The 26,204-nt window shown below is 44.5% G+C and overlaps 1 protein-coding gene across 2 annotated transcripts in view; it reads right to left on the bottom strand.

Annotated features, from left to right (window-relative positions):
- The window catches only part of MCC (MCC regulator of WNT signaling pathway), a 385,746-nt gene that overhangs the window by 66,114 nt on the left and 293,428 nt on the right, over nt 1–26,204 (bottom strand). For both annotated transcript variants that reach the window (XM_081053748.1, XM_081053749.1), the window contains 3 exons: nt 20,631–20,773; nt 5,324–5,487; nt 3,203–3,409 (listed from right to left, as the gene is read on the bottom strand). In XM_081053748.1, coding sequence (XP_080909874.1) covers nt 3,203–3,409; nt 5,324–5,487; nt 20,631–20,773 — 514 coding nt within the window. The remainder of the gene's footprint in view (nt 1–3,202; nt 3,410–5,323; nt 5,488–20,630; nt 20,774–26,204) is intronic.

Raw genomic sequence — 26,204 nt, 5'->3', positions numbered from 1 at the left:
AAGAGCTAGATTTCAAGGATGAAGGAAGCCCAGGAGAGGGGATGGAATTAACTCCCAGACATGCTGAAAATACCCAAATGGGGCATGAGGTACTAGGAAAAAACTCTGTTACTACCACCTTATGCCACGTATTTGAACAATTTTCTGAAGAATTTATATAAAATCTCAGAAGGAATTGGTGGGGATCATTTTTGATTCAAGTCTATGATTCAATGGGACATAGATTTATGAGCTGTGGTCACATCCAATTTGCTTTACCAAACTATCTGGGGAAAGCATTGATCATTTTTGCTATATGGCAGTTGATCTAAACAATAAGATAAAAATGCAAATAGTGTGGAGAAGCTGGACCTGCCATCACATGTCCTTCCTAAGAGCTCCCACGGTACCCTCTGCATTCCCTCCTCCCTACCACTTGACATATACCATTGTAATGACCTGTTTGACTGCCTGTCTCCCCAAAATCTTTCAGGCTATGACTGTGTCATGTTCATCACTATAACCCCTTTGCCTGGCACAGAGGAGATGACCAATCATGTTTATGAAATGAATAAACGAATGAATGAAGAACAAAGTACTTCCTTTGTAGAGCAATTCATTCTGCCTTGCCTAAATTAAGTCCATTTCTTTAAGTGTGAGGAAATAAACGATTATATTACAGAGCACACAGAAATAAATGTTTATCTCATTTAATAATGAGCTGGGACCAATAATGAAAATTGTCTGCCTGTTGTTCCTTTGTTAACTGCTTTGCCAAGTAGCCCAATCTGTTAACTGACATTAAAGATCTAATTTAATTAAATCTTGAACAAGGCTCAGAAAACCTACTGAGAGCACTTGGTTTAATTACAGGCAGGGGGCAAGCACCAATCCTATTGATCTGGTCAGTTCAAATTGTATACAATGAATGTGGGCAGTGAAAAAAAATGTGGCCCCAATTGCTTTTCAGGCAACTTTGATGAACTGTGGATTCAGAGCTGCTATAAAGGCAGCAAAGGCCAACAAGCCATGTATCATGTGGTACCACAGAGATGGAAATGAAAGCATACCTCAGTCACTCCACAAAGCTACACATCATGAAGAACAGAAGACAACCAACCACAAAAGACAGATTCCTCCTTGGGGAAATTAAATATATTGGGTGGTGGCGGGTGGAAGTCATCCAGCATTTAAAGTCTAGTAAACTGGCATTCAAAGGCATCGAGCAAATTCTATGAGACCCACAATTACCTTGAAAGAGAAATACATCCCATCTATGGGTATGTATACAAATTTCTGAAGGCATTTCCCGTTGAGGAAGAGATACAAGTTCCTCCACATATTTTTATTTGGAGATCATTGAAATATAAATTTATATAACACCATATTAATTGCAAAACTGAAAAAGTAATAAGTGTGATCAGAAGAAAGGTCATCTAAGTGCTTTGTGAGTATGAACTAATTTTCGTGCACTGGGTATTAATATTCTCCCCACTTCGTGGCACAGTAAACTGAGCCCAGAGAGGTTAGGTGACTTGCCAAAGACTCATGTGACCTGGTGGACAGGCTCCAGAACCTTGGCACATACTGTAGAACCACCATACTATGCTATTCTTAATATAACATCCAGAGTTGGAGAAAATACCCGAAGAAGGGGGACTGGCTTTGTATCTTTTGCTGGTCACAATCCAGTGCTGTGTTGGGCTGGAGGAAATTTAGTCTAAACCACGACACATAACTACACTGAAGACCAACATTTCCTTCACAAAACATGCACCCTCAGAATGGGCACGCTAAGAGCAGGCACACCTAATTAGGGCATTAGTCATAACGATCAGGGAGCACAACCCAGGAAATTACAGGTGGTGGGGGCCTTAGCACAGGGAAATTTCATCAGCTTGTCCAGATAAAGTCTTTGCTGACTGGGGTGATTTACACTTGCTGATGCCCAGCCTGGAGAATGGCATCCGATATGGCTGGTACTGAAAATAAGCTTACGCACATGAGTTCAGACAAAATGATGTTCAGATATAAAGAAGAAGGGATGCTGGTCTTTTAATTACGACATCAGCCACGAATGGGGAAAACAGCTGAACACATTCAAAAACGGTCACTCCTTCCCTACTCAATGGTAACTAAGAAAGTTTATGTGTGGATTAAAAATAGTGAGTTGCACATGCTGACCTTTCTGAAGAACAAGTTATTCCCAAGGAGTTCTTTAAAAGTAAGGGGGAGAGACAGCACCAGTGAAGGATGATGAGATCTGCGAGATGTATTTTCCCCTCTAATTCAACCTTCTCCTGTGTGCAAAATTACCAGAGCATAACTAGAAAGCACGCTTCTAATGTTGCCAAGATTGAGAAAGAGAGTAAAGTAGGTCTAATAATTCAAAGTGAAGTTCAGAGGGAATTGTTTCTGATTGAAGAATTCCTTACTTCACCCCCAGTCCAATCACAGATCAAATTCACAGTCAAACAAAGAAGTACTTGTAGGTTCCTAAGAGAAAACGCCATCTTTGGAAAACTGAGAGCTTTAACAAATCTGCCCAACGTTTCTATCCTGAAACATCAGCTCCTTTAGTAATGGATCTATTTCCTAAACAAAGTGGCTCTCCATCTGCTGCAGGCCATAGCGCCATTGGCACACGGGGGTGAACACCAGGAATTACACAGACACACATAGACGGACACACACACTTAACACACATATACATGTGTAACACACATATATACACATGTACACATTTATATGATTTTTGTTAACTTCAATAAGTCTGTACTAGGAGACAGTTCTCATTAGACTCAGTATAAGTAAGTGAGAGCACGTGCTATAAATTTAAAGACTTTTATAAAAGAAAATGCAAAGGGGGAAAATTCTATATATTTTTGTAAATTATAAAATATTAGTTTATCGTAAAAGAAGAACATTTTTATTAAACTCAGGGAAGACGTGCATATCCTGGAGAAGGGTTTGAGAATCACCGTGCTGTTACCATCCTCTTAAGATTCATGATTCTAGACGATAGTGGGGTGTTTTTGCTTGTTTTTGTTTTTTAATTTTACCTTCACACCTCAGCACTTCCAAATCACTTTCCTTTCAAGAATGGCTTCAAAACCAGAAAGGGATGGTGATTCCCAAGACCACAAACACCACGCAACTCCTGCGAGCTGGCTTTTCTCACCCTCAGGGAAAGGCCCAGGCTGGCTGGACGTGGCGCGCTCACCCTCCTGCGGAGCCGGTCCCGCTCCTCCCGGATGGCATTCATGGTGGCCTTGGTCCTGTTCAGCTCCTCCTCCTTGCTGCACAGCATGGCGGTCAGGCTCTCATTCTCTTCCCTCAGCCCAGCCAGTTCCTTCTCCCAACGAGACCGCTCTTCAGCCATGTTGGGATACAAGTCCCGGCCGAGTACCCCCTCAATCTCCTCGACTGTCTGGAAAACAGAGCCACAAGACAAGCCAGTGACCTTGGAGAAAGGGAAGGGGAGGAAACAGGCCAGACAGGAGTGAGTGCCCACAGAGGAGTGGATTCTACAGCCCACTTCATTGCAAACTGTAACCATGACCCGTGACACCCCTAAATCATCCTCTCCCCATTTTAAGATGAGGGTCTGTTGCTCGCTTGGGTCCTAGTCTGTGTGAGCCAGCAGTTCCCGGAGTAAGAAAAGCACAGTTAGTCTCTTCCTGGTGTTGAAGTCTCTCTGTGGTGCTAATTGCCAGGTCCACACAAATGTTTATCTCCTTTGTCCACATTCCAGGGTTGGTGATGACACACAAGCAGACAGCAAGCCACTTTGTGGTCCCGATCATGCAAATGTGAAGTTGCCAACTGCATACAAAAATCTAACTTGAAGTTTCCTAAATTATAGGCCCCCCACGTTCCAACTCAGTGATACGATCGATCGGTCCCACACATCCCCAGTTCCAGCTTTTAGTGTCACATCAGAATTCAGAGGGTGTGAACGAGGCTCAGTCCCAAGGTGTGAATGACAAAAATAAACCTCAGTGACACAGAAAAGAGGAAGCTCATTGTGGAGGTTTCTAGGCAACAGGGATTTAATTAATTAATAAGACAGCTACAAACTAAAAAAAGCAGAATCTTAATAGTTCTTGGAGAATTTTTTTTAAACCCATTTAAAACATACTATTAATGGAGAAGAAATGTGCATAAAATTATAAGGAAAGGAAGAACTCATTCTGCTTGCTTTCGGAAACTACTCATTCACATTTCTTGTCCTTTGGAAAAGGAAGCATAAGCCAAACGGCATGGAAAGGGGAAGGAGAAATACTACGTAGGGATGTGATGAGAAACAGGTCTCGAAAACAAAAAACACAAGGGGATGTCACTCATGCATGCTCACACTGGTTCCTGATGAGGACAGTTATCCACATCTTGCTGCCACTTGCTCCATGTTGTGCTTTGTCCTTCCTCCCAAATCCGAGGCCCTGCTCCGGGCCCCACTCGAGGCCAGGGCTGGTACCCACGTTGATAATAAAATCAAATATAGGGTGTGGGAAACTCCAGATAAAGAAACAGCAGTGGTGGCTTCCCCAAACCACAGCAATGAGATATTAATAATGGAGATGAATAAAGATAGAAAACCAGCTGTGTTATAAAACGTGAGTCATCGTTTACCTTGAGATCCCATAGCTCTTTGTGCCATCCAGGATTCCTGCTGATATAACCTTGGGCCTCGAGTCCTAAGACATTTTTCACATTCTCCCTTTACAGAAGCCCCTCTCAGACTTTTCACATTGCATCGCTGTGCCTAGGGCGCTGAGCTATGGCGAAGGAAAATAAAGATACCAGAGGCCGATCCTCAGCAAGACCGATGTTCCGTTTTTCATGATGGGTTTGTGCCCCTGGAGGACACCCCTCTCCTGCTCCTCCTTACGAGGTACGGTGGGTGCCTGTGAGAGGCGTGGGCCCAGCGCCAATGTGCTCCAGGGTCCACGTCTCCCTCAGGCCTCATTAACCCTGTGACTTTATCACTCTTGCAATAACATTCTAGAGGCCTTAAAGCTTTACTAAAATTTCCGAGCTAATCGTTCGGCTACATGATAAATCACACTGAAACGGTGTGGTGCATTACGAGCCGTTGACGAGCGTGCAAAAAAATTGTCATTTTTGCTGCAAAGTCAGTGATCTTGACTGTTGACATAATGACTTTTTCTAACGTAATTCAGCCCCCCAAAATTTACAGGGCTCCTGCTTTTATCTGGTGGTCCAACCTATACGTATGGCTTTCCGAGAAACACTCACTCCTAACAGGTGCTTGAGAAGAGAGGTGTCTGACAGTTTCCCCCGTTGGATCTCAAAGAGCCCGACAGGCTGGGGGAGGCTTTACCTTGATAGCCAAGTCACAGTGCTCGCTGGCCGTGGTGAGCTGCTCGATGTGCCTGTCCACCTCAGCCACCGACAGGCTGCAGCTGCTCTTCTTCCTGCAGCAGACGACATTCTCCAGCCCCGTCAGCACCCTCTGCAGCTCCGAGTTCAGGTCACTGCAGTTATCTGTGCGTGAATGTGGACAGAGAGTGTGAAGCAGGCAGGTGGGCAATGAAAATGCGCTTCGTTTCGCTTACTATGAAAAACCCCTTCCAGTAAAATGGAATGGCAACAGAGCCTGAAATATTCAAGTTTAACGCCATGCAGCCTAATCTCACAGGCTGCTGGCACGCCTCTGAGAAAACCTTTATTAAGGAGTTGCAGACCACAGTCATTTTCCAGATAGCCATGACATGATGGATTCCCTTGTCTTTCACTTGAAGGCAGCCACAACTGGAGTTTCTTTAGTAAGAACAAAGGAGTATTCCAGAAGGGGCTGTTGGGACTTCAGAAACCTTCTGCCCAAGCTTCCTGTTCAGCCATTCACACAAGCACTGACTCCAGAAAGAGTCAGTAAACTAAACAAACCAGAATGAGCAGAGTTACTAGGCATTTTGAAAAAATAGAAACTGTAAGAGAAATTGCTTGCCCTCCATGAGCTTATAATTAGGACTTTTTCATGATATAACCAATCAATATGCTCTACCATTGCAATTTATTTTATTTCTTTTTTCCCTTCACCTTTGTCCCCCATCCCCAACCCTCCTCCCATCTAGCAATCATCATTTTGTTCTCTGTATCTGTAAGCCTCTTCCTGTTTTGTTTGTTTGTTTATTCTGTTCTTTAGATTCCACATATAAGTGAGATCATATGTCTACCATTGCAATTTAACCCACTTGTTCCAACAGGGGAAAAAGAAACTGTTCCAACAAATTCTGTATTATTCTCCATGTAAATGTCTTGTAAGCAATTCTAATAACTTGATTCTGAGTTGAAAATCTAGGTTACTTTTAATTGCTAGACATCCAGGGTATGGTCTGGAAGGACAATTAATTATAATCTTAATATGAGCTAGACATAACTTAGAAGATAATTTTGTGGGGGGAAAAATCCAAATAACTTAACCTGTTATTTTGGAATCTATGTTTCACCATGCCATTCGATTCTTGTAGCAAGACAGGTGTTAACTATTTGCAATCTCCTGAAGTACCTTCTTCTCCTATATCCAGTCTGATTCCTGCACGAAAGTAGCTCAGTATCTTCACCTTCCCTTCTTTGCTCCTCCTCCCTTCTTATCACATGTTCCAGGTACTAAGATGGTCAAGTGCTTTTGATGTTTACCTTTGGAAAACTTCAAGGAAACTCAGTATTACAGGAACAGGATTTATCAGAATATTTTGATCAGCCTTATTTGGTTGCCTATATGTATAGCTTACCTAAATCTAGAGAGAAGACAAACCCGAGGCTTTCACTCCAACGTATACCCCTGAAATCTGTTTTTCTCCCGCCTTTGTGAATGTCACTACCATCCACCTAGTTACTCAAGTCATTTCTCAGGCAACCTTGATTTCCCTTTGCTTTGCGTCCTAACCCAATTTGTCTTGTGACTGTAACCTCCAAAACTTATCCCCAAAATGACCTTTTCTTACCATCTCCACTGATTCCACTGTAGTCCAAGCCACCATTATTTCTCACCTGCACCCAGAGTGAGCCTCTTAAGGACAGAAGTTAGATCATGTTACTCCCTGAGCCCAAACCATCCAATAGCTTCCCACTGTCATTCAACTAAAGCCCAAACTCCTTACCAGGGTCTATAAGGCTCTGCATGATCAAGACTGATGATGTTCTCGACCCAGGCTGCAACATGCAATTCCCTGGGGAGCTTTTATATTCCCTGTGTTCATGCTCCACCCCAGACCAATTAAATCATAATCACTGGGGGTGGAGCTTGGGCACTGGGACACTTTTTAAAAGTTCCTCCAATAATTCTCATGTGCAGTTATGGTGAGACCCATTGATCTTATCCTTAACTCATCTTTCCACTTTCTCCTCATTCGTTATGCTCTGTTCTGCCTCCTCTCCATCTCTGAAACAGGCCAGTCTCCTGTCTGCCCCAGGGTTTCCTTTTCCTTTGCCATTTCCTCTGCAGAGACTAAATTCTACCCAATCTCCACTTATCATTCAGTTCTCAGCTTAAATGCTAGTACCTCACCGAGCTCTTCCCTGTCTAAAGAATGGGGTTTCCATCTCTTCTCCCTGCACAGTCTCTGCCCCATTATTCTATCTTCTTCATGGCCATCATCACCATCTAATCTGACTTGTGTGTTTATTATCTCTTCTCTACTAAAATGTAAGCTCCACAAAAGAAGGGACTTCGATGTTCCTTACCATTGTATCTTCAACATAGAATATGGTAGGCAATCAAACATTATTTTTTAAGTGAACAAACATAAATATCACATCATTATATATTTAAGAGACAGCCAGACTAGAAACACAGACTCTATCAAGCTTATGTAACATGTCCTCGTCATGGATCTTGCCCTGAGCTGCCAACAATATGGGAGGCACTCGTCATTGCAGAAGGCCCTCTGGAGACGGAGGGCAGGTGCCTACCAACACCTCCAGGCAAGGAGGCCCAGGGCCAGAAGCTGCACTCCTCAGCGACTGCAGATGTCAGTGGAACTGCCTGCAGAGCACACTTAATTCCAGGGTAATAATTGGAGAAGTTTCTTCAAATGATCATTTACCTCGGGGTGCAGGGTTTCCTGGGACCCTGAACTGGAGTTAACACACATTCCTGAATTATTTGCATTATTGAGTGCTTATGAATCAGATGAGGAAGAAAGATGCCTCCATTCAGCCACCCCATAGGGATTTCCCTAGCACAGCGCCCCTCATACAATGATCACACTGGATATGTCTGCTAATGAGCTCTCACATCAGGACTCAAGAGGCAGAGCCAGTCTGTATCCTGAGGATGTTGGATTATAGGGAACTGGAGGAAGGTGTACGGATCTGACTAGTATTTCTTTCTCATCATTTAATCCAACAGTGTCTGAGCTTGGTCTCAGGCTCATAGTCAGGTACAAAGATAAATAAGAGGTGCTCCTCAATTCTGAAAGCCCACAGATATACAAGGCAAATGTCACAGTCCCGTCTCTCAGCTGTCCACCACCATGACTTGGAAAGTAACCGCAGAGAACACGATGCGAGCAGGATGGAGAAGCAGCAGGACTGAGGAGGGTATTTAAATTAACTTACAGACTATAAAGAGCTGATGAGGATTTTCCCCTCAAACCAACGAGGGCTATAAATGCTTTCTTTGGTCTTAGGAAGCCCCTGACGGAAGAAGCAGGTAAAACACAGGTTGAAAGATGAACCCCACATGCTCTAGCCTGTTATCCACAGAGCTCTGCACTGTGGTTTTATTCAAGCCTCACTAATGATCAGATGACACACGCCTGTCCTTTGTCATTGTCCCCTGTTTGGAGCCTCACAAGAGGACAAAGTGGATCAGCTGGCAGGAGGGGATATTTTGGGTCCCCTGAGAGCTGTCACACAGCACCAGTCACTCACCATTCACACCTACCTAGCATCAACGTTGCTTGGTACAGGGAGGAATTATCTTTCAGAGTCTGTGGCATATTCTTCTAAATGGAGACTTAAAATGCCTTCTCAATTCCTTCCCCTGGCCTACCATGCCCTGCACAACGTGGCCCATGCCAGAGACCGGAACTACTACAGGCTCATGCTGTTGGAGTCTCTACAAAAGAGGTGTGAGTTAAGGGACCAGAGGAGTGATATAACCTGAGACAATGGACCAAGTGTGTTCCAGAAGGAACAAAAGGCACCGCATCACAGATCAAAACCATAATGGGATACCACCTCACATTCATTAGGATGGCCACTGTATAAAAACAACAATAACAACAACAGAAAATGAAAAGTGCTGCTGGTGGGGCTGTGGCGAATTAGGTGTATTAAGTGTAACCATGTAACCACGGTGAACAACAGTATGGCAGTTCCTCAAAAATTAAAAACAGAACTATCACATGATCCAGCAACCCCACTTCTGGGTATACACCCAAAAAGAACTGAAAGTAGGACGAAAAAGGATACTTGGACAGCCATGTTTATAGGAGCATTATCCACAAGAGTCAAAGGATGGGAATAACCCAAATGTCCATCGACATCTGAACGGATAAGCAAAATGTGGCATATACATACAATGGAATGTCATTCAGCCTTAAAAAGGAAGGTAATTCAGACCCATGCTACAACATGGATGAAGCTTACAGAATTAAGCTAACTGAAACAAGCCAGTCACAAAAGGACAAATATTGTATGATTCCTCTTCTATGAGGTGCTGAGAATAGGCAAATTCATAGAGACCAAAAGCAGAATAGAAGTTACAGGGGCTGGGGAGGTGAGTGGGGTGGGGCAATATTGCTTAATGGATACAGAGCTTCTGTTTGGGACGATGAGAAAGGTCTGGAAATGGACAGCGGTCATGGTTGCAAAACTCCGTGGATGCATTTATTGCCACTGAACTGCACATTTGCCATGGAATGCCAAGTGTGAAGGGCAACCCCGAGGCAGACCTGTTGCATCACCTCGATTTGTGTGGCGCTTTATGAAGGAAAGGTAATGGCTCGGTTCCATGTCCATGACACAAAGAGGAGGCCATTTATATAAGAACACATTCTTCTAACAGAAGTTCTTAATATCTTTCCAAAGAAGAATTTGAGGTAGCGTATAGCAAATAAACAATAAGGGGAAAACAAGTGATTTGCACCAGGGAAAGGCTGAGGAAGCAAACAAAAGCAAACAGCTGCTGGGCTGACTCTTCTACTTAGCCGTGAGCTTCCTGGCAGCCAGAGCAAAAATTGAATGCTCTCCCATCAGAAAGGAGAAAGCAGTCCAGTTTCACAATGGAGACAATGTGTTTTTGGCAATTGATGCGAGAAGAATCTTGGTACGTGGGACTTCCTATGTGGCATGAAGCGCTGTGACTGCCAGACTCCTCAGCCACAGCTTTCATATACTTTCTTCTTATGCTGCCCTTCAATTAAAATTAAGCTGTAGACCATTAAAGTACAATGTAAAGGGAATTCTGGAAAGGACTAAGCTCATACAACCTTGGCATTCTGCCTTCTAGGTGTCTAATTTGCTGTAAAGGTGAAACAGAGGACACAGAAGAAGAAAAGGAATGGACATCTCCCTTCGACCAGAGGAAGCAAATGAGTCACCTGCAGTTGAAGATGTGTTTTTTTTTTTTTTTGTACAGCAGGGTTTGATATCTGGCACAGCCTTTTATTTTTTTAAAAAAACAGTTTTTGAATTAATTGCCAACATTTGAAACCCATTAGTATTCGACTATTCCTGTAAAATTAGAAGGTCTGGCCACACTGGGCCCAGCTCCTCACACAACCACCTCCTGTGGAGTGGTCAGCCACTGGCCCCTTCGCACTCGGCATGGCCACGGCGCTCCATGCCCCTGCCCTCTGCCCTCTGTGCCGTTCACAGCCCACCTCTGTCAGGGTTGGCAGTCCTGCCTTCACTATTGTTTCTAAAAGTAGCTTTTCCCAGTTAGACTTCTGACCACAGCTGGAGGAAAGACAGCTCAGGTTATACGTTTCTATTGAAAACCCAGAGCCTTCAAAGGTTTTTCTGTTGCTGTTTGAGGGGAACACCTAAGCACTTGGAAATCTGGGAAGGAGGTAATTTTCATGGCTACGAAAATTAAGCCTAACCAGCATTCTTTCTCAGTTAAACATACTGGCAGACTGGTTTTCTTCTTTCTCCCTCAGATTCAACTATGCCTACGCCCCGAGTTGCACACAATAAACTAGGTATTAAAGGCAGCCTGTTTTGGGGGGACCCCCTGATGAAACCCCTAAATACAACTAAACAGGCTAGATGTTAGAAACCATCTCTGCTCCCCCGGATTCTGTGCAGTGCACCTTTACCAGATGAATCTGCTCCAAGATATGGTCCCAGCTTCAAACTTTACATACTTTTGGGGCTCGGCATTTGCTTCCCAGTTAGTGGTCACGTATCTGCCTAGTTTGGAAGCCCCTCATTTTCTTCTTCATTATGTCTCTTTTTAAAGCTTTGCCTCGAAATTTCCTTTTTCAGGAAGCCTTCCCAGGTTACCTATAGAATCCTATTTCCTTCTTTCTGGGTGGCATCACATTCCCTGTAATGACTTATTAACTGACACGTTGGCCCTACGAAGCCCGGCGCTGGGGAGCAGTGACTGCTCGATGGTCCACGTGCTCACAATGGTGGGCATATAGCAGAGCTCAGCAAAGGCCATGTGACTCGAACACATAACAGAAATGAAAGACTTTCTGTAAGGCAACTGTCAAAAGTATCAAGTTTTTGTTAAAGTACTCATGGGTCAAGAACCATCAAATCTAAGATATTTCATGTGGCATACCACACCCTGCTAACAAGCTTTGAATTCAGGCGGATCCTCAAGGTGGAGTCTCTTCCACTGAAGTGAGAGATACCAGGCGCAGTGAATTTTAGCTGGCCTGAGAAATGGAAGTGGCACAGGCCTGCTGTGAACGGTCCTAAAGCCTTATCTGCGTGAGGGGTGGCAGGTCAGGCCATAACTGTACCCCTCGGCCGGTACGTGCCCCCCACCTCTGTTCTGACTGGGCACACGTCATGCCTTATAACGCAAGTCAAGTGCAGGAAAGAGCTACAGAGTCTTTCAGCATTGATACAGACATTTTGCTCAGCAGATGTGATATCCTAGGGATGTAACCGTGCAGAGCCCGCTGTGGCACCAGGAAAAGGACACAGCAGGAGGGATGGCTGTCGCTTTCCTTTCAGCAGTCCTCTCCACTCTGCATGCTGCAAGGCCCCAACTCCCGCCAGAAGTAAGCAAAAAACTGAACAACACAGAAAATGATAGAAGAGTTGACTTCCAGGCTAAATGCAAGAAGACTGAAGGGTCTGGGAGGAGGGACGGAGAGGATGCAGAGTGACGTACACAGCGTCTGCATCTACTGAAGACAAGCGGAATGAACCATGTCATTCTAGTTTCAAAACACCTCCACATCCCTGAAAGTGACCACACTGACATAGGGACCTCTTGCTGCAACACAGTAGTGAGGACACATCATCACCCCTGGATAGCCTTGTAAAGAATGTTACCCTCAACTCTAGCAATAAGAAAACAATCCGGGGCCGGCCCGGTGGCTCAGGCGGTTAGAGCTCCATGCTCCTAACTCCGAAGGCTACCAGTTCGATTCCCACATGGGCCAGTGGGCTCTCAACCACAAGGTTGCCAGTTCAATTCCTCGAGTCCCACAAGGGATGGTGGACAGCACCCCCTGCAACTAAGATTGAGCATGGCACCTTGAGCTGAGCTGCCTCCCAGATGGCTCAGTTGGTTGGAGCACGTCCTCTTGACCACTAGGTTGCCAGTTCAACTCCTGCAAGGGGTGGTGGGCTGTGGCCCCTGCAACTAGCAACGGCAACTAGACCTGGAGCTGAGCTGCGCCCTCCACAACTAAGATTGAAAGGACAACAACTTGACTTGGAAAAAAGGCCTGGAAGTACACACTGTTCCCCAATCAAGTCCTGTTCTCCTTCCCCAATAAAATCTTAAAAAAAACACACAAAACAAACCAAAAAAAACCTACTCTCACCAAATTAAGACAATGAGAATTTAAAAAACAAAAAAAAAGAAAACAATCCGACCATCCAGACCTAGGGACCGTCGGGAACACTACTAACCGGGCCTCCTCAAAAATGTCGGCATAATAAAAGAACAAAAGTGGGAGACCTGTTCTAGATTAAAAGGGAGTAAAGAGACATGGTAACTGAACAGAACATGGGACATATGGGGAAATCTGAATATGGACCGTATGTAATATTCCATCTGGGTTAAAAAGCTCAGGTGTGATACAGGTGCTGTGGTTATAGTAGAGAACGCCCCTTAAGAAGTTCATGCTGACATCTTTAGGGTGATGTCTGCAACTGACTTTCAAATGGCTTAGGGGAAAAAAATGGGAGGGGCACGTGTGCAAAATCAAATGTGGCAAAATATGAACAACTGGGAAATCTAGGCAAAGGGCTTAGGGGGGTTCATTTGATCTTTCAGGTAAGTTTAAAGTTTCTCAAAGTAACAAGTTGAAGGGAAAATAAATACTTCAATACTCAAGGCCAGAAGATCTGATACATCATGTCTATGTTCATCTGGATTTAATGTGGGGCCGCCAGTGATGACAGATTTCTCAAGGCAGCTACGAGAACAGGAATGCTCCCCTGAAAGTGTCACTGCCATGCTCAGCTTACCCGAGAACACAGGCACGGGTCAGGGCGAGCGTGCAGAGAAGAGTGACCGCCAGCCGCCACCCCACTGGGTCCCAACCTCACCAGGAGGGAGGGCCTCGTCTGTGTTTCTTTCCCCAAGAAAATGAGGTTGCATTTTCAGTTTGTTGCTCTACAACAGTAAACTTGGTCTTAAATATGGTGAAGGCGTAAGAAAGATAACCTAACATCCACTGCAATAAAACTGTCCTCCAGCGACTGTAAAACCCAGCTGCCTCGATGCCCATTCAAAACCCCTCCTTCTAAGCAGTGCCAGTGCCCCAAAGAATTCGAAGCCACCACCCATCCCCACACCGGCCTCTGTGGCATGAAAGTTCTGGCAGTGGCTTCTAGAGAGCAAGGTCCAACAACACGTATGTAGAAAAGTTCATCGTCACATATAATCATTTTACATATTGACTACTAATCACTCGAATTGGCACAGCTTTAAGAATAAGAAAATTCGCAGTACTGCAGAGGATGTGCAATACTGGGGTACAGAAAGGGTGCAGTGTGGCAACCTAAGGAAAGCCTTCAAGATCATTCTGTACCTCTGAGAAGTTATCCTGAAGACCTAGAGGCACATTTAGAGAATGAACCCCAACCACCTCACTGCGCCTCAAGGCCCTGTGTCATTGCCCCCTGCCTAGTCTCCCGTCTCCCCACAGCTCACTAACCTCTGGGCCAAATGGGCCTTTCTCAGAGCTGGGATCACCCATCTCAGCTCACAAGCCCCTTTACAGGCAGGCTCCCTCCAGCCCTCAAAAGCAAACAGTACCAGAGCTCAGTAGGCCATCAGTAACAACCCCAGGCCCATGGCTCTCACTGCGGCAGGGGTGGAAGAACTTCCAAGCCACCAAAAGAAGGGAGAGGATGTGCTTTTGGCATCCAGATGTGATCTACAAAATCTTTTCTCGGAGGAACAATGTTCACAAGGATAGTTAGGGTTGTAGTTACACGAGTGAGGTCCATATCTTATTTCCATTATAGACTAATTGGACTTTCAGAGGCTTTGTCTCAGAAGGTAATACTCCCTTACAATTCTGGTTTTCAAGAAAATTATGTCATGAGTTTCAAACAACCCAAACCCAATCCGACCCAAGGAGACATGGTCTGTTTAGAAAAACAAAGACTGCTTTATTAGAAAAGGAGTTCATGAACGCCAACAATTATGGGAGCTCATTTTGAACAAATGTAGTAGATCAATGCCTTTCCACTTCTATCTTATACTCCAAGTCTCTTTGGGGGGTGCTGAGAATTATTGAACAGTAGAATTTGAGGGAAAGAGTCCAAAGTAACGTGAAGAGGAACAATGACCTTTCCTGCTCTCAAGTTTGGTTACACTCCAAGGAAAGTTCTGGAATGATTTTAGGACTTCTCAGTCACTTGGCCCTGCTGACATCTGCAGGCAGCTTGTACTTGACCAGGTTCCCTCAGATCCCTGGGAGAAAGCACACAGCCACTCAGAGAACCCTCCTGTGAGTCAATGCTAGAAACTACTAAGACTTTCCTGGGCTTGGTTCTCAGGAATGACCAACATCATCAACCTCTTGGGAGAAATTAAATTGCCTAATTAAGGTAAGGAGAAAACAGGCAACAAAGGGCTCCGCCTGTTACATGAACTAGTCAGGGTGCCATTTTCTGTCCTGTTGAATCTTTCCAATCTGTGGACTGGTTCCTCCAAGTTTCAGAATCAGGTTATAAACAATCTGATTCTCATTTAAAAATTCTTCACTGGGGGACGACTGACCACCCTGCCATCTCACGCCTAATGAAAAATGAGTTTTCTCCAGACAGGCTGCCTTGCCTTTACACACTTTTCTCCAAGTCTGCAAAAACCGTTTTTTTGGGAGGAGGTGGGGCCGCCTTTCTCTTCCCCTGATCCCCCTTTCTCTTCCCCTGATCCCCCTTTCTCCCCACTGGGAGTGGCTGCTTGACACTTTGGAACATTTTTCCTGAAGCCATTAAGCCTCATCGACCATACAGCCAGGAAAAATCTGGCTTTAACGTTAAACATATTTCATAGTCACAGCCGTGCCAAAGAGCCAGGTTTCATGTGTAAATTCTTCCTTGGTTGTCCTCCAAAAACTACTCATAAGGAGGAAATCTCTATCTAAATGATCACACCAGCAAGCAAGGTATCATATGCTTCCTTTCATCCCTAAGGATATAACGTCTAGCATTGCTAAATTCCAGAAAAAAAAAAAGAATTTCTCACCTAAAACCAGAAGAGAACTTAAACTATGGGAGCAGAACCCATCTCAGGCTGGGCAAAGGTCCACTGGATCAGGGATTTTGTTTGTTGTACAAACAATTGCTCCAGATAAGCTTTGCTGTTCCATTAACAGAGTTGGGAAAACAGCCTGAGAGACAGTATACCACACACGTGCTAACATGCGTGACACAATGAGCCCATGTGCACACATCTGTGCTCTGCTCAACAGTGACACCCAGAATCATTTGGTCTAAGAGTGTTGTTTCTAAGCTGGAGATCTGCAAAAACTTGATTCACCACAAACACTCTGCTATTAGTCAGCTGCTATGCTCCTTACATTCCCCCATCGACACTAGAGACCTCAGAGGATTGCAGGAAGCGTTGCACACCAACCTATAGCACGTTTCATTGTTTAAGCGAAGGCATGTCAAAGCAAGCCATCTACGGAGGCAACAACGAAAACTACTGCTGAGCTGTGCAGCCTCGGACAAGTGACTCACCCTCTCTGAACTCTGCTATCCCAATTTTACAGATGTAGAGATTTACAAGACCTCCTTTAAGGCGGAGGGTTAGACATGAGGATGCATGTAAATGCTTGACAACAAAGTAAGTGAACACAGCATGTTAGCTATACTATCCAGCCTCTCTCTTAACTAGAACTCCTGTCCAAATTGACAAAACTAAAATCCTTTGTCTTTGTCCATTTAATTAATTTGATTTTCCAAACAATTGTGTGACCAGGTTTGAATAGAGGTAAGGCAATATATTTTAAGATGCAGTGTGACCTTGCCAGGACCGTTTTCCTTTACATGACCACTTAGGTAAGTCAAAGCACTTTCTAAAGTGCTGGCTTTCTCCTCCAGTCTCTGATGGCAGTGCCCAGGAGCCAGCTTACTGACCAGGCAGTCCTGGCTCTGATGGGTGAGGTTTGAAAACAGAAGAAAAGTGCTTTTTTAATGAAGGGAATATGTTGGACTTACTCCTGTTCTCTCAAATGGAGATCAGCAAATGTACTGCAGCAAACTTTGCATATAAAAATCAACTCAAGGAAACCTCTGGGTTGCTAATGCAGGTTTGCAGATACAGCAACCATAATGAAATGGCTCCTTTTTAATGATTTCCTATAATGGTGTTTATATATGGAAGCTTTTTCCCCTATTGAAGCAATTTAATTAGAAAATGGCAAAGGAATGAGAAGAGGCAGACGTCCAGTTCTGATGAACACACACCGGGTGCACTCTGCTGCAGCTTTAATGAGCTCCACCTCCCTGCCACCCCCAGGTCCTGCGCTCCCTGGAGACCTGGCAGGTGCGGGCTCTGTGCCCACAGCCCTCTCCTCCTGCCTCCCTCTTCATCTGCATTGCTCCCACTTGTCCCGCAGCTTAACTGCACCTTAAATGGGACTCGTTGTCCCATGCTCCCATCAGAAGGTGTCACCAGGAGCCCCTGTCCACCTCCTCTTGTGGTCCTTACCCCACTGTTGACCTATCTGTGTCCTCCAAGAACAACAAGACCCAAGACGGCGTTCGCTGCTACTCACATAGTTGGGTGCCTACTATGTGCAGGTACTGTTACATTGGAGAACAGGACAGCCCAACTCCCTGCCCGCTGGAGCCTGCATTCTAGCTTGAGAGACTGGTAATACGGAACGCAATAAATGCAAACACTTGGCATCATCAGGTAGGCTAAGTGCTATGAAGACAAATGTAGCAGGGAAGGGAAGAGCGTGTCTGTGAGTGTGCGAGTGAGTGAATGTGGTCGTTCTCCAAGAGGGGTCAGGGACGGCCTCCGATGAGAAGATGCTAGCTGCCTGTGGGAGAAAGCCACGGTGGATTGCAGGCAGGCAGAACCACAGGCAGAAAGAACAGTGAATGCAGAGGCCCAGAGGCAAGAGAAGCTGGTAGAGTTTGAGGGGCAGCGAGGAGGCCAGCGAGGCTAGAGCTGGAAGGAAAACAGGGATAGGTGGGGAGGATGTGGTCCGAGGTTGGGGATGCCAGGTTCTGGGGGGCCCTGGAGGCCATGGTAAGGAATTGGGATGTCACTCTCAGTGTGAGGGATTTGAGCATGGGAGTACGGCGATCTGATGGAAGATTCTGCGTCTTACATCCCCAGTCCCTAGCGTAGGACCCAATGAGCTTGTCAAACAGATGAATAAAGGCTGCCTACTGTGGGAAGAGCGGAGGCAGTGGGCAGACAGGGTCCCTTCTCTCCAGTCTCATCAGGAAAGATACCACTACCACCAGCTGTTAATGAACAGTTATTTTAATGCAGGAAAGGATGGAAAGAAATGAGGAGCCCGAGCTACAGAGGCTCTCATGTCAGGGGCCCTCAGAAGTCCCACAGGACAGATGCCCAGCCCATTTAATGGAGTACGTTGGACTTACGCCTGTTATCTCACATGGAGATCAGCAAATATACCGGCTGATTGACTGGTTGATGGATTGGTTGACCGCTTCACTCATTCTTTCAAACAAATATCTCTGAACACATACTATGTGCCAGGCCCTGTGGTGGGCTCCGGAGAGGCACAAGCAGATGAAACAAACATGCTTCTGCCCACAGGAGTGTAGTAGCAGAGTCAGTCAAGCAAAGAAATACAAATATATCTTGTAACATTTCAGTGTGACACAGGAAGCAATCAAATGGGGCAGCAATAGAGACAACACAGGCGCTTGCACCGACTGGTGCTCATGAGACACTTTTGAGGAGGTGCAGTTAAACTGAGACCAAAATGATGAGAGGTGCATTCCTGCCACAAGCTCCTGCCGAGTCTCTTTATCGCTGGTGGCCCCCAAGGCTTACTCTCCAGCTGTCTGCACTTCTCACAGAAGGCAGCGACTTCCACTGCTTCAGTAACCATCTGTACACAACCTGATGTCTCCCAGCTGCTTCCCTTCAGCCCACACCTCTCTTGGCTTCTTACTCGTATGTACATCTATTGCCTTCCTAAACATCTCCACCCAGATATCTCCAGACATCTCAAACTTATGTCCAAACATAATACATGATCTCCATCTTACTCCACCCTCCCCGCCAAACAAAAGGAAACCAAATTAAAAGCAAAGCCACCTGGTCCTTTCCCCTGTGCTCCCAGGTTGGTGACTGGCCCCACTGCCCATGCACTGTGCCATCCAGACACTTCCGAGAGACCTACACACACCCCTCCTCCTTTACACGGTTTCCAATCCTTCAGCAGATCTTGCAACTTCATACCTTTCCTACATTCATCTGCTTTGCTACGTCTCAACTGCTACCACCCTAATTCTAGCAATAATTTTGCCCACCTAGGCTTTTTCAATGGTTTCCTAGTTGGCCTTTCCCATTTACTCTTGATCTGCTGATTCTCCTCACTAGAGAGTGGTTGACTCAAAATGCACAGTTGATCGTCTCATCGCCTTCCTTGTCCCCACTGTGAAAATCGTTCAGTGGTTTCTTGTGGGCCTTGGAATAAAGGTCAAGCTCTCTAACCCGGTCGACAAGATCTTGCATCACCTGGCTCCTGCCCACCTCTCCCGCCTCCATCTCACACCTCTGTGCCTGCCACACACAATGATCGTTTTTCAGCTCCTTTAATGCATCTGTCCGCAGCAAACCCGAATGCCATCTCCTCTTTTACCTACTTAATTCCTACTATCCTCCAGATCTCAGCGCACATGTCACTTCCCAGGAAAAGCTATCCTGGAAATCCTAAACTGAATCAAATTCCTTTGATACACTCTCATGGTACCATGTTCCTTAATGTTATAGCACTTACATAGATTTATAATTCAACGTGAGCGTTTAATATCTGATTTAAGTCTCTCTTCAATGAAATTTTAAGTTCTGTGAAAACTGTAATATACTTAAGACTCTTCCTTCTCCTGCTTCTTCCTTCTTTCCCGGACATGTGAACATTTCCTAGGATATGGTGGTCCTCCCTCTTTTGACTCCACACCCTTTTGACCACAAGGATCTCCTTATTTCATAACTTCAAAGCTTTTATCCTCAACCTCAATCTCTCCAAAGAGCCAGTTAGGCATCTCCAAGTAGACCAGTGGTTTTGCAACAGCTTGACTGCAACCACAGCTGGAACATTTCATTTGGCAAGTTACTGCATACACATACATAACAAATAATTTTCATGAAATAATACTGTCATTCTATTTTTCCTATTTGATTTCATTTTAAAGTATTTTATTTTTCACATAAGTTCAAGACCCACTAATGGGTCATGACCTGCAGCTTAAAAACACACCATACGAACACACTACACCAAATATTTCCACATGTACATTTCCCTACAACGCCAAGCATATGTATTTCCCAACTCATTTCTCAACCAAACTTCCTTACTAGAGAATATAATCATTCTCTGTGTCACTTAGGATCAACACGTTAAGAGTAATTTTGGATTCCTCCTTACCCAACAGTTGTTAAAACTTATTGGTTCTTCCAGTGCAATGTGTCATGACCCATCCCATTCTTTCTATTCCTGCCATTGTAGTTCAGATTTTACTGGAATTTAGAACACTGCAATAGCCTTTTTAATTAGTTCCCTACTTGCAAAATTTTCTAATAGAGGTGACATATGATTGAATCACAGACATCAGGGCAGAAAGCTAATTCAGCTCTTCAGTTTCATTTTGACCAACAAAGTAGTATTTAAGGGACTGAAATGAATGTGCCTTCATCTACTCACCAAACTCCTTGACAAACTTAATTTAATTCAGGCTGCCTACCATTTTTATAAATTCCTATTACAGAAACCAGACTCCGGCTTTGCGGCAATGGCAGGCAGACTCACCCATGTCGGCAGTGACCATGGTGGACTGGTTTTCAGGGATGGAGACAGAGGTCTGGTCTTGGTCCATGCTTCGAGAGTCCTCGTTGACCTCTTGTTGACTCTGGCTGAGTTCTGATCGTAGCTCTGAGTACTCATCTTCCTCCCTGAGAAAAAAGGAGAGTCAGCCATCACTTACAGAGCTGTAAGACAAATCCCTAAGAGAATATGTCTTTTAAGGACAAGAAACAAGACATTAAGAGAGAAAACAGACAGGTACCCCCCTGGTTATTTGGACCAGGATTCCTTCAGGCCAAACGGTCACACCTATAGTCAGTGTGAAACTGAAAGGTTGCTCCTGTGTCCACACACATACCCATATAGATTCATCTGTCAGCCTACTAGGAACTTTGCCCCTTCAAAGACTTCCTGAAGAAATTAGATTTCTTTACTCCCTCCAATTCTAAGGTGAAAAAGAACTAAGACTGTAACACTGGTGCTGCAGTGAGCAAAATAATCAAGAGTCTGGTGAACAGAAATGGCATATCCCATTGCCTAGAGGGTACCCCTGGCGGGCTTTCTTCTTGGAAGAGGGTAGAGGGAGGTACCGGGGCTGGAGCTACTGGAAAACCAGCAGCTCATCTGTACAGAACAAAAGGGATGGTTTGAGAGGTATATGGATCAGCATGTCTGAAAAATACCACACTTAATTTCATCTCCCCAAAGAAAGTAGGTGGAGTCAGAGAACAGGAAAAGGATGGAGGAGAAAAATGGAAACAGTGAGTGAGAGAATACCACTCCAGGGTGTATTTCCTTCAGTTTGCATTTGCTAACAGGAGGACCACATTTAAATGTAATTATGTTTCACTTGCACAAGAACACCCACCCCTTTCCAGCCCTTCTCGGATCCCTCAACCTTCTGGTCTCTGAATTAGTTATGAATAAGTGAAGAAAACTTAAAATTGTACTATGTATTTCAAAGCACAGGTATACTTCCTCCCCATACCGCCGTCATCACTACACACACGCTGGCAGACATGGAGAGAGTAAAATTAACCCTCTTTGAAGCATTTTATTTTGCAAGTGAGCTAGAAGAGAACCGTGTCAGAGGATTTCACTGTGAGGTTGGAAAGCCCACAGGTTGTCTGCTCCGCCCCAGGGGGAGGGTGTTTGTGAAGAAAGATAGAAAGAGAAGAAATCCTCTCAGCCTGGCACTCACTTTAAGTTTTTGACTGTGTGTGTATGTGTGTGTGCGCGCGCAGAAAGCCTACAGTCTTGCGGTTTCAGACTAAGATGGTGAGTGGTGACCACTGGACCTTGGCAACTGCCATTTTAAGGTGGGGAGACACATCTATAAATTTAGAGAAATGTGAAGAACTCGAAAGAGTTCTTAGTTCTCTCAAGAAATCAACATTCTTCCAGGGAAGAGGTTCGGCTGAGCCCCCTTTTATAAGGTATTTTTAATAAGAGCCCCCCCAAATCTGGGCAAACTTGAAACAGTTACAAAGCCCCCCAGAGATGCAAAATGTGAAATAGATTGGGAGTGAAGGCAAAAAATATATAGGTTAATGTTCTATGAAAAAAATTAATTTAAGACACCTGCAAAACTGACAATAATTAGGTTTAAGATACATAAAAAAAATTAAAGAGTACTCTTAAGAGGTGCCTTTTTGGTCTAGAGGGTAATTGTGTTCTGATACATCAGCTTTCCTTTCAATCAGCAGTTAAAACTCTGATTTCTGTTAATGGGAGATTTTGTGTATGATGAATAAATTACCTTAGTTGCATGGCCAATGCAATCAGCTTCAGCTTGGCTGAGACCGTTTTACAGCCGAGAGAGCCAGATAAATGTTGCTGCTGTATCTCTGATATAAATGGCATTTGAAAGAAAAATCTTTAAAAGTCACCTTAAACCCTCCTGGCTTGGCAGTTTCCAAAACATACAGTGCCTGCCAAATGTTCTGCTTTGTAAGGAATTACTTCTAGCAATTATTAGGATGGACTTTCTAAAGGGGTGCACAGGGGAGGGGTGGGAGAAGGCAGCACTGGTTGCCGAGAACATTCCTTCCTGAAGTCAGGAGCACAGTGTGAGAAATCTACCCCACTAGAAATGTGTCTGAGCCAGAAGGCTTTCAGTGTCACGAAAGGTAAACTAAGGATCCTCATTCAATTTTTTTAAGCACCAGAACAAAGAGAGGAAAGCAAAGACCAGATGGGGGCTGTCTTCTGGGACACAAATATGTTCACAACTAGTTGGAACCTAAGAAGGATGCCGTGTTGGACATGGGAGGGGCATGCTGGGCTGCAGGTGCTGGCCGTCCAGGAAGGCTTCCTGGACGGAGCAGCATTCAAAATGAGTCTCAAGGCAAGCGGATTTGAGATAGGTCATGAGGGTGGAAGGGCACGTGCAAAGGCTCAGAGGAGTGTGTGAACATGACTATGTGGAGGCCAGGAGAGGAATAAGTGGTTCCGTGTGGCTGAAAACAAAATGGGGTGCAGGATGGAAATGTGAGGCTGGAGGGACACTCAGGCCACTTGTTGAGTGGGCAATTCTGATCAAAAGAAGAATGTATTGTAGTATAGGAAGCAAAGAATCAGGGTCAGATGGTAGAAATACAGACAAAATGTGGGAGGTCTAGGAATTCATGGGAAGGAGTAAATGTTGCTGAGATCTTGTATGGAAACAGATCGAATAAGCAGGGGGGGCAGCAAGAAGGTCTGTATGCTTGACGCCACAGGGAGGGGCTGAGCACACACGATCCTTGGCGAATGCTCCTCCTTATGGTGACCATAATGAGTATTACAGCACCAAAAGCAGCAGCCGTGTGAGAAGATCAGGCAGGGTGTTGTGTCACAAAGAATGAGGAACAGGAAGGTTACACCAAGACTAAATATTCGAAAGTTGGTGCAACCCTGTCGTTTCTCCCACTGACTTTGGTAAAAACTCACACGTTGCATATCCTTACATCCTGAACACCATTACTGGCGTCATTAGGAAGCTGGGACCGAGAAATGGCCAAAAGCCGATTCTCTCTCAGAGCCCTTCGTAAACTGACAGTCCATTTGGGATCGCAGCATATGTAGGAGACTGACGCCAGGGAGTTTTCTCTCTCTACTGTATGATTAGGAGAGTTAGTCCATGAAGAGCAATGGAGTGAGAAGCCAAAAACACTACGGTAGGTCCACGGTGGTTTTACTTAGGCACGCTTCTCAGGTGTGTTTCCAGCACTGGTCTGTGTAGCAGTCAGTGAGTGACCAGGCTGGTATGGTGTCCATCTAAGGACACGGCATCAGCATCTCAAAGTGACTTTATTGTTTTCTTCCTTCTGTTGTGTATCTCGTGACGCTTGGCGAGTGATAACTTACATCTTTGGGGGGAAAAATGCCTCCCAAAAGAACACTAACTGTTAGTGTGGTGATGAAAAGGAAGAAAACATAAAGAGGTCCAAGAAGTAAGTGATCATTTTAAGCCAAAAAAACAGATGCTTTGATAAACTGATAAATGTTGATAATTAGACACTATCGTGGTAGTTTCATAGTAATGGAATCATAAAGTTCTCAGGTGCTTCTCTTTGGAACATAAAAGATCACCTCACGGGATTCTAAATGTACGTTATTTCATTCACTTAGAAGCATTTGTGAAGTGCTTCCCAGTTGCTTTATTTACAGTTGCAATGATTAATATTGGCTACTAGCTTAAGCAACAGAACCAAATAAAAACCAGACCTAAGGAGGCAGGCATTAGATTGTACACACAGGTACGTAACCAGCAGTGGCAGAAAAGTCACAGTGTGGCAGACCGGAAGGGATCTTAGAGGCCATCTAAGTCGGATCAATACTTTTATTTTACAAATAAGACCACTCAAGCTTTAAGAGGTGAAGCAACTTACCCAAGATTAGGCAACTAGTTAGCACTCCAGCTTAATTCCTAAGCTTAGTACTAATGAAGCAACACTTTAACATGGTAACCGAAGGGAAAACATTTTTGTTGCCGTTTATTTTTAAAGATTCTTCCTCATTATTGGTCAGGGGTGAAACGATCTAATCAGAAAAGGGAAACGTCAATGAAAGTATAATTCTTATCATGCTTTCCAGACCTCAAGCTGAAATACTGTGAAATCAGTAGCATTTTTTTTATGACGATATTACTTCATTAGCAATGCCTATATCTATTTTATTTGGAGTGTGCATTCGTGCCTTGTCACTGGATTGGAGTGATTTGTGAACGAGACCCAGATGGATATCTGCCTGTCTTGGGAACTGTCAGTTAACTATGTCCAGCTAACCCCTGGTGGTTTTTCTCAACCACGTTCTGTTTTTCTTACAATTAAAGGTAGACTTGCCCTGAAATGGCCATCATTCTTCTAAAGAACAAAGATATTTTAGATACAAGGAGGAAATTATTCCTTTCAGTTCTCTCAAAGGAGCGACAGTAGGATATAAGTGATATAAGGATATAAGTTAAAGCCCTGATTCTTTCTTTAGTTCTACCTCTTATTTTTTCATACAGCACAGCAGAAGCTCAGACTCATCTACGAATCTTTGGTGAATAACTGAACAAACAGGATTTTGCAATACTCTCCTATGTACATAGTAATCCACCCTTATCAAGTACCAGCTTTAACAATATTTAATGATTTAGGATCCATATTCAAGAACTTCTAAATAGTAAACAGTGGTTTAATATATACCACATCGGAAGACAGGGAGAGAGAAATCTACCTTATTTCTCTGGGGTTTCATTTTTATTTCATTGTATTTTACCTTTTAGGCCAGAATTTAATCACATCTTGCCAGGAGATAACAAGGTTTTGTTTACACTGTGTTTGAGACACCACAACATGAAGCTAGACAGACAGACGCAGTACACAGGTCAAAGGGTGAGCTGAAAGATCAGGAGAAAAGCTATGCTCATGGTACAGACTTGAGATCTTAGAGACTGGATTATGTTAAGAGTAGGCAGAGACTCTGGATAGTATCTCAGTCGCCAAATGAGAAGCATTTTGCAGACAAGGAAGCAGAAGGGTTAAGTGCCAATGCCAAGGTGACACAGATAGGAGCTGTCACTGCTTTCCCGCTGTGGTCTTTCCAGGTGAAAGGTGTAGGGGAGAGAGCACTGGGTAAGAGCAGAGGCTGAGGAGGGATCTCAAGGACAGAAGAGAAGACGTAGGACTTACAGGGTCCTAGAGGTTCTAGCAGAGCACACCAGGAAGGAAAGAGGATTTAGGGTCAAATGATGCAGAAAAGGACCAGTCACAAGAAAAAGTCATTAGGTTTTTCAGTTAAGAAATCACTGCTGGTTTCCAACAAAAGTGTCTTAGCTCGGGCTACTGTAACAAAGTAGCATAGACTGGCTAGCTTAAATGATAGGAATTTATTTTTTTATAGTTCTGGAGGCTAGAATTCCAAGATCAAGGTGCCAGCACTGCCAGTTTCTGGTAAGGGCTCGCTTCCTGGCGTGTAGATGTGCTGCCTTCTCACTGTGTTCACACATGGGAGGGAGCGAGGGAGAGAAGGAGGGAGGGAGGAAGGGAGGGCGCGAGCACCAACCTGTGTTCTCTAGTGTCTCTTCTTATAAGATTGCTCACTAATCCCATC

The sequence above is a fragment of the Rhinolophus hipposideros genome (assembly GCF_964194185.1).
Source record: "Rhinolophus hipposideros genome assembly, chromosome: 7".
In the NCBI taxonomy this organism is placed as follows: domain Eukaryota; kingdom Metazoa; phylum Chordata; class Mammalia; order Chiroptera; family Rhinolophidae; genus Rhinolophus; species Rhinolophus hipposideros.
Note: the sequence above shows the minus strand (reverse complement) of the source record. Positions and strands in the feature narration are given on the sequence as shown.